The sequence below is a fragment of the Ictalurus furcatus genome, chromosome 18 (genome assembly GCF_023375685.1).
Source record: "Ictalurus furcatus strain D&B chromosome 18, Billie_1.0, whole genome shotgun sequence".
NCBI classification, from domain to species: domain Eukaryota; kingdom Metazoa; phylum Chordata; class Actinopteri; order Siluriformes; family Ictaluridae; genus Ictalurus; species Ictalurus furcatus.
Window position 1 is genome coordinate 16193705 of NC_071272.1, and position 12556 is coordinate 16206260.

At 37.5% G+C, this 12556-nt stretch overlaps 1 protein-coding gene across 1 annotated transcript in view; it reads left to right on the forward strand.

Annotated features, from left to right (window-relative positions):
- The window catches only part of igsf9bb (immunoglobulin superfamily, member 9Bb), a 138445-nt gene that overhangs the window by 107366 nt on the left and 18523 nt on the right, over positions 1 to 12556 (forward strand). The window contains exons 13-17 of the mRNA XM_053648209.1: positions 468 to 643; positions 1377 to 1603; positions 2873 to 2957; positions 5175 to 5336; positions 8129 to 8174. Coding sequence (XP_053504184.1) covers positions 468 to 643; positions 1377 to 1603; positions 2873 to 2957; positions 5175 to 5336; positions 8129 to 8174 — 696 coding nt within the window. The remainder of the gene's footprint in view (positions 1 to 467; positions 644 to 1376; positions 1604 to 2872; positions 2958 to 5174; positions 5337 to 8128; positions 8175 to 12556) is intronic.

The window sequence follows — 12556 nt, forward strand, 5'->3', positions numbered from 1 at the left end:
TCCTGGGCCCTCAGCCCCATCATACACGCGTTCACAGTTCTCCGCGCATGTCTGTCACCTGGATTTATGCCTGTGTTTACTTGCTGTCGGTAACAACTCTTATGATTCCACAACTGATCCTATTTTACACTAACGCACTTGTTCTGATTATTGTTCTAATGTACAAAACACGTCGTATTCTAGCTCATCCCAAGGACACTCCTAATAGAGAGAGAGCGAGGCTATACGTACGATATGAAGACTTATTTTGATAGGCATTGGCAGATGCATGCCGTTGTTGCTATGTTAGATGTCTGGCAAATTCCTCAGCACTTACCCTAAGCTAAATAGGCCATGTCTTTTTGTCTAGCTGCAGGCAACGCTTTCATCAATACTGTGAGTGACTTAGCGATCATTATCTGAGGAGGTGTCTGTGTAGGTTCAGAGGTAAACTCCTTTTTTTCCTGCACATGTGGATCTCCCTGCAGGGTGAAGAGGGAGCAGCTAGGCTCGCATGACTGGCTCTCCATGCCTGTGCCAAGCGCGCAGCACTGGCTGCTGGTGCAGGGCCTGGAGTCTGAGACGGCCTACCAGTTCAGCGTCCTGGCGCAAAACAAGCTGGGCACAGGCCCCTTCAGCGAGGTCGTCACTGTGAACACTCTAGGTGAGCTGGCTAATAGCAAATAGACTAATGATGTGAGGCATTTCGTGGTCAAGTACTTCAACACAATAAAAAAAAGAGATTAGTTGATCGTTAAAATGAACAGTATGATGCTTGCATGAAATTATTTGCGCCCAATTCAATAACCAAAAAAATATCTAACCAGCTGATTGAATAAAAGAAATAACATAACTTAGCAAATGTAATTATTATTATTATTATTATTATTATTATTCAACTATGACGATACTAATTATGTTATGATTTATGCCTTAGACAAGCAGTAGTTAAATTATGATTTAAGTCATTCACTTAAGCAAAGAAAGCAACAAGGAAATATTTTATTATCATTTTTTTTTATGTTTCAGACATGTTTTATTTATTTGTCCACAGTAGCACTTTCTTGTTACTTATATTTGTCTAGATGTTACATTTCTAACACTATCTTCAAGTTAGGTCGACTCCCAAATGACTTCATATTCACTATATAAATATACTCTCATGCTGTCTCATACCCAGTCAAACATGCTTTAAGGTAGACAAACATCAGTGTCACACATACGCCGTTGGCCTGAATTGAATTCTGTGGCATGCTAAAGAAACCCAGTCTGCAAAATTCACTACTAAGTTAGGTGGTTTATTTGACTACTCATGCCCATCTCTATTATAGACCTGCTTGAAATATGTCTTGTGTTGATTGGGGGTTTGAACACACACCGCGTTTTTGTTCACACAGTATTTCCTATAAGTACCCCCGAACCTCTGGTGCTGCTTACCCCACCACGGTGCCTCACAGCCAACCGGACACAACAGGGAGTCCTGCTAACATGGATTCCTCCAGCCAATCACACGTCGCCGATCGATCGTTACATCATGGAGTTCCGCCTCGGCGAGAGGTGGGACATCCTGGATGATGCAATCCCTGCAGGAGAGACAGAGCTGTTGGCCAGAGATCTGATTCAGGTAAACACGCGACTGATGTCAGCTGACAGAACAGCTGACAATGCAGGATCCTATAAAGGGGAATTTGCATAGCATTTCTCAGACATGTCCAGAGAAAGTGCCGCATCATCTGTTTCTTTTAAAGCTGCTGTGTCAAGCAGCATATTTACATAGTGCTTACTTGCTATATGTTCGTCACTAGGGAGATCCGTAAAAGCTTCTTGTCACTCTGAAGGACCTGTGATAGAGTTTAAAGGAGTGGTTTGGTGGTAAATTACAAGTGCAAAAATCTCTACATAAAAGGGTCTTGGCTACTTCAAAACTGTGGAACACTCTTTCTCACCATCTGCTTGCACGTCTCTTCTTATCCAGCTAGTTTTTGACTGTTTATATAAACATGCGTTTTTCTTATTCTTTCTTTTGGTATTTTTAGTTTTTTTATTTTATTCATTTTCTTTATTTTATTATTACATGCTTATTATGTATATGTGATTTATCTTTACAGTGCCCTTGAGTACACTGAAAGGCACTTTTTGATAAAAGAATATGAAACAAAAACAAACTAATTGTATTAATTCTTCTTCTACTTCTTCTTCTTCTTCTTCTTCTTCTTCTTCTTCTATTATTATGGGTGGGATAGTGGCTCAGTAGTTTTATCCTGAGCTCATGTCTGTTTGACATTCTCCCCATGGTTTCCTCCAGGTTGTACCGTTCTGGTATCCCACTGTGGTATAGTGCAGATTAAATACATGAGTCATATATCCAGTAACATGGCTTTTTAATCATCGAACTGCGGAGACGTGTGAACACTGTTAAGCACTCACTGGAAAGCACCACAGAAGCTAGCAACATAACATTAATGACAACCTAGCCCCCTCTTGTGGACATACTGTGCATAGCGCTTTCCGTAGAGATACCACTCCCACCTCCCAAAAACAGGTGGGCTGGCTACTTTAATTTGCCCCTAGGTGTGAATAAGCATATGAGAATGTGTGTAATACCCTGTAATGGAATAGTGTCCTATTTAGTGTTTATTTCTGCGTCATGCCCAGTGTTCTGGGGATAGACTCTGGATCCACCATGACCGGCCTCTATAATGTTGCTTGTTTCCTCACTAAGAGCCAATGAATTTGTAGACTCCCTCCTCCCACTAAATGCTGAAAATCACAGTGAAATGTGATCCCAGTGCCATAGGAATCTGTTTTATGTTTTTTTCCCCTGTTGTATGATATTAGATTTAAGTTGCTAGCCACCTGAATTAGCGAATTTATAAATTGTGTGTGTTTACAGGAGGTATGGTATGAGTTCAGAGTTATGGCAGTCATGGAGGACCTCATCAGTGAACCCAGTAATGTAGTTGGGGTCTCCAGTACAGGTCAGTGGAAATGTTAAATGCCTTTCTATGCTTATATATTTATTAGATATTGAAAAGTCACTAATCTGATCTGCATATTTGGTGATACTGTACTGCCATCTGCTGGTTGTAGTGTTGAACTACAACAATTTCTATCAAACTTTTCGTTCCTTTCATGTATATCTCTGTGTTTGCAATTCCCCACATACTTATATAAAATTTAATTGCTTAAAACGTTTTTCAAGAATACCTGTGCACAACATTTTTCACAGAACCTCTGTTTAAAAAAAAAAAGTGTGAAATTTCTTGTTGGGAAACAAAAATGTAATTGCTCATTGTTGAACGTTAGCTGGCTCGTTTAATTGTGGCTTAATTTACCATAAAATGTCTCTCATAAAATGTTTTGGAGAATGGTATAATCATAGTTCACTTAGGAAAGCACGATATCACTTTGTTAAGAGATTTATAAGGTTCGGCTGCCACATGTTAGCAACATTAGCATTGTAGTTTTAGAGTTACAAGACTAATATTGCTAATAAGTAATGGAACTGTATCTCAACTGACATTTTTTTTCAGGAAGAGGATATTTTTGTCAATTTCACTTCCTGGTGTCACTTTGGATAAGTCAGTCATTTTTAAGTCAGAAATATTTTTTTTTAATATTTGGCAAAACACAATAAAATATCTACTTGAAGACTTTGTGGCACCCCAGGCCTCAGTAAATGGAAGAAAAAACACGTGATCATCAGCATCTAACCGATCAGGACAGGAAGGCAGGTATAAGTCTAGATCTAACTTGGGGCAAGCACATGCATGTATTTTGGCTTTAAATGGAACACTGAAGGGAGGAGCTGTGCTTGTTTGGCATTTCAGAGGCAGATTAATCTGTCAAAATCTCAGATTATACCTTTAACTAATTTTAAGATTTATGTTATTTTACATGTTGCCTTAGTATTTCACTTAATGCTGAAGTATGCTAATCATGGGACCCAAGAACAATGAGGATATGCGCACGACACAGAGCCATGAATTCCACATCAATGACCAGCAACGAAAGAATATTTGAATTGAGATTTCCTCAATTCTAGGCAAATTAACTATGACAAATCCAGACAACTATCTCAATTTGATTACTATGGCTATTGTGGTCTGAAGTTTCTTCAGTTCCACACTTGTAAAGTTAGTTCCTACTTGCACTCAGTTCTCATTTACTGTTTGACATGCAAAAGTACCAGAAAAGCATACAATTTCATATATTATCTCTCATCAAATGTGTAAAGAGACATTATGAAGAAAAATATAGCTTGGAAGGAAGTAGGAGAGATTGCTGGATGCTCTGTTGGGTTTACATAACTAGTACAGTTAGCTTGCTTGGCTAATCCAGCAGCAAAGCTAGTTCAAAGCCTAACAAAATCAAACAATTTTCACCATAGCTACTGATATTTCTCAATGAAACGGAAAAATTGCTGGAGAGAACACGCCCACGATCGACAACAACAGCTGTCTCTACACACCCACAAGAGACAAACCACAAGTGACACGATCAATTTAGGCTTAAAACACAGTTCAGTGCTCGGATCAAGCAGCTGTTAGTCTGACAATGAGTTCAACAGACACTAGAATCCTGAGTAGTAATTGAAATTACTGTCTAATACCTGTGAATACTTTTTAAAAACAACAACAACAAAAAAAATAATAATTATACTATACAGTATTTTCATTATAGTGTCAGAACTAATGCCACAATATATATATATATATATATATATATATATATATATATATATATATAATATATATACGAGAGAGGTTTTTGTCAGCCTAATGCTCACAAAACCCCAAAATTATTCATTATTCAGCTTTTAATTACATGCTTCAAGTACTATAATTATGTTAATGGTCCATTCAAGGCAAAATAAGCACATTAATAGTAATAGTCTATTTATTCTCAATTTGAGGTTGATAAATGTCTGACTTTTAGTCATTGTAGGATCTACAGTATTTATGCTGCGAAGTGACAAATAATTTACTGTAACATGCACTACTCAAGAATATTGTTTATTATCAAAATTCTAAAAACTTTATTATTCCTTGTAATCTTGTGAAAATCCATCCTATGAATCTACATTGAAATGGACAGCATAACATATTCAAACATTAACTACAGGCATAATATTTGCTACTGTCTCTGCACTGTGCCAGTGTGTTTGCCCTAAGACTGCCCTATGTGCGTGTCAGACTTCTTCCCACCGCCAGACGTGGCAGACGAGGGGCTGGCGCGGCCGGTGGTGGCAGGCATCGTGGCCACCATCTGCTTCCTGGCAGCAGCTATCCTCTTCAGCACACTGGCAGCCTGCTTCGTCAACAAGCAGCGGCGGCGTAAACTCAAGAGGCGACGAGGTGAGTGGTGCCCTCACGGGTCACAGGGTTTTTCCCATTACATCTAGGCCTTTGATTTACTCTGAAACTCACTGAATTGCTCATCAAATTCAGACTCGTTCACACTACAAACTCTGTACAGAACCTAAACTGTGATGGATGTGTTGTGGTATGATATGTGCAGTAGGCAGTTAGGATGGAATTAGATCAGAATTGTTGAGTAATGCCAGTTATTTTCCAGTGAGAGTGTTCTTGTAATACAGTATAGATGGATAGATGTTGTTAGTACTGGGTTTGATTTTATATTGGTATTACTGTATGGTAAAGATAAATAAATCTATAATAGTTTTAGAAAAGGATATATGAGAATGTCACAAAGTATCTCATATGTCTTTTAGAAGATGCTATTGGAATTGGAAGATATTTAACTAATTAATAAAAGATGAGGGGGCATTCTCAACACGACGTTGATTGTTTTCCAATAACAGCACATACCGAAGTGTTTTATTCCTTTTATAGCACAGTGATTTGCCAATGATTAGAATGATTCTTTTTTTATTAACGAACAACAACATTTTATTAGTTTATAGTAACAATTAATGCTGTGGAATAGCCATGAAACAAGATACAGTAACCTATTATGAAACTACTGGAACGACCAGAACAATACATTTGTTTTTGCGGTAGACTGAATACATTTGGGTTTGAGATCAAAAGATGAATATGAGAAGAGAGTTTAGAATTTCAGCTTTTATTTACTTGTATGTAGAGGTGTTAAATGACATAGAACATTTTGTATCAGACCACCCAATTTATAGGTGACTGATAGGTGTTTCTTGGTACCCTGTTAGATTGCTTGTTTAAACAATAAATAGCTCTTAACATCTACTCTTGGTTTTAGCCTTCAGTTTCACCTGTGAAGGCTGCATTTGTTGTTAAAAAGGATAAGCCAACATGAAGATCGGTGAGCTGTCTATGGGAGAAAAGCAAGCTGTTTTGAAGCTGAGAAAAGAGGGAAAAATCAATCAGAGGCATTGCACCAACATTGGGGATAGACAACACAATAATTTGGAATATCCTGAAAAAGAAAGAAACCACTGATGTACTAACAACCAGACATGGAACAGATTGCCCAAGGAAAACAACAGCAGTTGATGAGATGATGAAAAATTGTGAGAGCTGTGAAGAAAAACTCAAAAACAACAGTCAGTGACATCATCAACAACCTCCACAGGACAGGGATGAAGGTATCACAATCCACCGTTCGAAGAAGACTTCTGGCACATGAATATAGAGGCCATATCACTAGATGCAAATCACTCATCAGCAGAAAGAATCAGAAAATCGGATAGGAATTTGCAGAGAAATCCAGAGATGAGCCACAAAAGTTCCAAAATGATGGAAAGGCCAAAGTGTGGAGAAAGAAAGGATCTGCTCATGATCCAAGCTAGTGTCATGGCTTGGACTTGAGTGGCTGCTTCTTGACCAGCTCACTAATCTTTATTGATGATGTAATTCATGATGGTAGCAGCAGAATGAATTCAGATGTTTAAAGGAAACTTTTGTCTGCCAATTTACAGAGAAATGCATCTAAATTAATCGGGAGGAACTTCATCATGCAGCAAGACAATGACACAGTGGAAAAGTGGAAGGGTTTAGACTGGCCAAGTCAATCACCAGACCTTAACCCAACTGAGCATGCATTTCATTTCCTGAAGAGGAGACTGAAGGGAGAAACCCCCCAAAACAAACAACAACTGAAAGAGGCTGCGTTAAAAGCCTGGAAAAGCATCACAAAAGAAGAAACCAACAATTTGGTGATGTCATTGAGCCACAGGCTTGATGTAGTTACTACAAGCAAGGGATATGCAGCCAGATATTAAGTGTTATTTACTTTAATTTACTTCAACACTCATCTGTTCCTATACTTTTGCTAGCCTAAAAATTTAGTGGTTTGATACAAAAGGTTCTATGTTTTATGTTGTTTAACACATCTAGATGTAAATACCAGGAAATAAAAGCAGAAATCCTAAACTTTTGTAATCTTTTGATCTCAAACCCAAATGTCTTTGGTGTACAGCACAGACAAATGAACTGCCCTTGCTGTTCCAATATTTTCAGAGGGGACTGTATTTCCTGTTAACACTTACAGTAGCTATGAAAAGTAATTTCCTTGGTCTTTTATCAGTGACTCTTATATAAAAATATAAGATAAAAAATAATATTTCTGACCAATCATATTTAAGAATTCAACAGCTCTGTGGTGTAAAACTTTGTTCGGAGGCAAGACTCAGAGAAACTTATGATTCTTCTTGATTTTTAACAGATAAATTTCTTCAAATACTTTTAAGTTTCCATATCCATGTCATTAAATTGTTGCACTTTGCAAATACAAAGTTACAGGATATCACAATATAGTATGCTGTGGATAAAAACATTGTTTCAAGGTGTAGCATGTCTCTTGACCTACTTTTAGTGGTTAAAATAAGAGAAAACTACATTTTTACAATTTTCAATAAAGCAAAATCCCCTTAAAAAGTCTGGTGCAGAAATAAATGATTACAGTAGGGTTTTTTTTTTCTAACCAAATAATGAAATACTCAAGATACTGTAATAGAATAAGCTCTTAGATATTGAAAAAAATGATTATTGGGTTGAATGTTTTTTTTTTTTCTCCCAGTGTGCATTTATTTCTGTAAATACACAGTGGAGATGTCACATCTTAAGACTGTATTTATCTTGTTCCTGACTTGTTTACTTATCTCTTCTTATTTTTTTATTTTTTTTGTCTTTGGGCTTGCCTTTTTAAACAGATCCTCCGCTTTCAATAACACACTGCAGAAAAAGCGTGGAGACTCCGTAAGTAACCACTAAATCTTCCCCCTCCTCCCTCAGTCTCTGCTAATTTAATGAGTGATGAGCCCCACTGCAGGAACCTGACACACACCCAGTCAGTTCCAGCTTCTCGCAAGTTAATTACTGGTCATAGTGAAGCCAGTAGATCACGTAAAGTGGTCACAGAGCATTTCAAGTTCATTTAATCAAGGCCCATGTTTTGGTAATTCTTTTCATTAAGGTTCCCTTCACTCACATTACTCAACAGACTAGTTTACATGAATAAATTTTGAACTTCAAACCATCAAACATTAACGAAGTAATGTTTATAAGACATTAACATATTTTTGGTTAATTGGCAAAATACAGAACTGAGATAGAAATACGTTCCAGTGTTTACACTAGAGTTCAGTAAGTTATCAAAAGTAAGTAATACGCTGTAATTTATATGGACATAGGTATATTTAGTTATTGATCAGTTAGTGCGGGTGTATTTTATATTGAAGCAAACATCAAGTAATATACAGGCCATCTTTCTTTGTTACTTTGTTAACACTATTTACGGTAAGTTAGTTTTAGTTAATGTTATTGCAGTAAATTGTATTTAGGGTGATCCAAGAATTATATACTTGGCAATAATAAACAAGGATAGACAGATAACAGGAAGGCAGACGAGGGTCAAAAACAGGGAGTACAAAAACGTACAAAAATTGGAAGCACAGCTTGGACTTGAAGTAATAATAAGTGCACAATAAGACAGAGATGCAGTAGACAAACTATTCAAGGACTAAACACAGGACAGGTGAACACAACAGGGCAACAAACCATTGACAGGACAAGGATGGAAGCAGGACAGAAACATAAACAAAGACATGGCAATTTAAACAAAAGCACTGATGTGAAACCGTGCTGGGAGCTGCAACACACGTTGAGAGTTTATGACATAAATAACGTTAGTAGCGTGAACCATAATGTAAAGTGTTACGTTTTTTAAACATCTGTCAGAGTCCCCAACTTGCATCATAGATATGCACCCTTTACCACATTAGCAGGCATAAATAGACATTTTCTCTTTCTCAGTGTTATCATCTGTTTTACTATTTCAAACGTTTGAACCTAATTATCAACTGAGATTGAGTGAGTTTTTTGGAACACATTGCTTTTGGAAAAGCCTTATCAAGAGACTCTTTTTGTTTTGCTTTCTGGTTTCCACCTGAAGGATAGTGACTCTTGGGTGCCATTCTATCAATATCTGTCTAATGAAAAAACAAACAAACAACAGTATGTCACTATTGTTGCACTATTGTTGATTTTTTGGACCATAAGGAGCCATTATGCTACTTATAAATAATTTATTACCCCTATAACAGGCTTAGCAAAATAAAAATAACAATACAGTTGATGGCATGATTATGTTGTAAGGACCATGGGCTTTAAGAAGGTCTACATAATCTTGTACACAGCAAATGAGAATATCTTGTACTATTTAATGGTTCAAATACAGCTTTAAATCAGCAGGTTTACCATATTTGTACTTTTCCCCCGAAATACTTTGGGAAACATTGCACAAGATATAAACTCACTGGCTGCTTTAATAGAACCACCTGTACCTGTGCTTATTCATGCAATTATTCTGAATTATCACTGAAACCAGACAGTTGAAGATTAGAAAAAGACCAGATGATGTTTTACTAATACTAATGTCTAATTTCAGTTAGAACCTAGCCTTAGATTCCTGTTCTTGGCTGACAGGAGTGTTACCCGATGTGGTCATCTGTTGTTGTTGTCCATCTGCTTAAAAGTTTGACATGATGTGCATTTTGAAATGCTTTTCTGTTCACCGTGTTTGTAAAGTTCGGTTATTCGATTTACCTCTCAACTCATACCAATTTGGCCAATCTCTCTGCCTGCAGAACTGTTGCTCACTGAATGTTTTTGCACCATTCTGTGTCAACTCTAGATTGGATAATTGCACGAAAAAGCAGGTGTACAGGTGGTCAAATGGTCAGTGAATGTACCTCTGTTCAGGTAGTACGCTGTAATGTATCCCAAATTTAGCTCTGGAAGGTTCTAAGTACAAATTCAGGATCTCTCTTTGTTGTTACAAATGTCTTCTGTGATGGAATTGTAAAGAGTTTTAAGTCCAGGTGTGGGTATTTTAATTTACACAGCAGAAGGAGAAACAGCACTGCACAAGGATTTGTGCTGTCATGAGGGCTTGAAAGAGAAAAATCTTGAAAGAAGCGCACCCCATTTCCTTTAGCTAACTCTGTATTCTCAGTGAAACGCAAAGCTTATCTCAGTTTCCCCATGGACCTTATTTGCCAGTTATTCTAAGGCAGTGGTTCCCAAACTTTTCCAGGGCAAGGCCCCCCAAATGGCATTAACATTTGATCGATGCCCCCCTTTTGCAAGATGTCTTTAAAACACATTAAAAATACAGACTTCTGAATATATATTCCTTTTTTATTAATAATTACATTTTATATCTTTACATTACATTACATTAGGAATTGAGTGTGTGTGTGTGGTTGTCTGAGAGTGAGAATTTATTTTTCACAGCAAATTGTTGAGGCCCCCGGGCACCCCCGGGCGGCCCCCACTTTGAAAACCACTGTTCTAAGGCATTCATTTACATTCTACTTAAAGGCCATATGGGTCACTTAAATGATCCCTCAGTTAAGAACACACTTTTTATGTTCCTCCAATATGTTTTGCTTTAATATTTACTCACTGTGTTTATGTTGCATTAAATGATTACAATTGCTGGCTAATTTTTTTTAAATGGGTTTACTCGTTTACTCAAGACTGTAACTGGCTCTAAACGAGTTTAGTATCATTATTATCTCTAACGAGCTTGTTGTCATAATTCGTGTCTGCTCTGGATGGCACACATATAGAAATGGCCTTGTGTCTGATTATAGTCACATGAGCAGTTTCTCAAAGCGCATTTAACTGAGAGATTTCGGCTGACTCAAAATTGCTACATATATATATGTATATATTATGGCCAGAGGTTTGTAGACACCTGAGCAGTCACATCCTATGAGCTTGTTGAACGTCCCGTTCATATTTAGCCCCCCATTGCTGTTATAATTACCTCCACTTTTCTGGGAAGGTGTTCCACTAGATTTTGGAGCATGGCTCTGAGGATTTGTGCTCATTCAGGCACAAGCGCATTAGTGAGGTCAGGCACTGAGGTTGGGTGAGGAGGCCTGGGGTGCAGTCTGTGTTCCAATTCATTCCAGAGGTGTTGGGGTAGAGGTCAGGTCTCTGTGCAGGCCACACAAGTTCTTGCACTCCAGCCTCTGTACACCATGTCTTCATGGAGCTCACTTTGTACACAGGAGCTTTTGTCAAGGTTTGGGCTCCTTGGTTCCAGTGAAAGGAAATCTTAAAGCTTCAGCATATAATGACATTCTAGACACTTGTGTGCTTCCAACTTTGTGGCAACAGTTTGGGGAAGGAGCACATATGGGTGTGATGGTCAGGTGACCGCATACTGTCGGCCATATAGAGTTTGCATATAAAACCAGCGTTTATTCAGGATATTGATTTTTAATTGAAGGTTTTAATGCAGTTAAGGTAAAAATATAGGTTCCTACACCAATAAACACAAGCTGGGAAAAATCTTAGGTTTGCTTTTTTCGTTTTGCACTGGACACTTGCATCTGGTTTGTCAATAAGGATGAACAAAAGTTCATTCCTTGTGTGTGATTTTGACTTGCAGTTTACACAGCGCTAAATGGCTAGCTATAAACATATAAATCTTCTTATTTGTCAGCAATGTTGCTTTGTAGCTCCAATGCAAAATTAAAGAAACACACCAAATGTTTCTTGATTAATCACTTACATTTGTACTATTGAGGAGAATTGTGTAAGTTTTTGTGTATTAAAATTTTTGGGCGTTTTTTTTTTGGTTTGTGTTAATAGCAAAAGATGCAGTAATGTTTGTTATACAAGTAGAACGACGGATGCGGATGATTCACCTGACAGCAGCTAACAGCAGAGTTAGGAAAAGTTGACCATGGTAAACGTGCATTCTCTGCACCGCTTTGGTTTGAAAGATGCTGCTTTCATGTTTTGTCATTTTTATTTTACAATAGTAAACTAACATACTGTTAATAAATGCTTTTAAGCTAGTACAGGTAATATAAATGATTTCCTTCATTCAGCATTGTAAACAATATCATCTCATGTTGAAAAAAGCATGATGATGTTTAATAAAAGAGTCCACTCAAGTGCCCTCGATCATATTTATTTATTTTTGTCTTTTAGTTATATCTTTTCTCTCTCCCATATTCGTGCTTTTTTTGTCACTCCTCCTGTCTTGGATATGCGGAAGCTGAACATCATTGACAACCTTCGTGCTCCCCTGCCCCTTCCTTCTGTTTCTGTTATGTCTC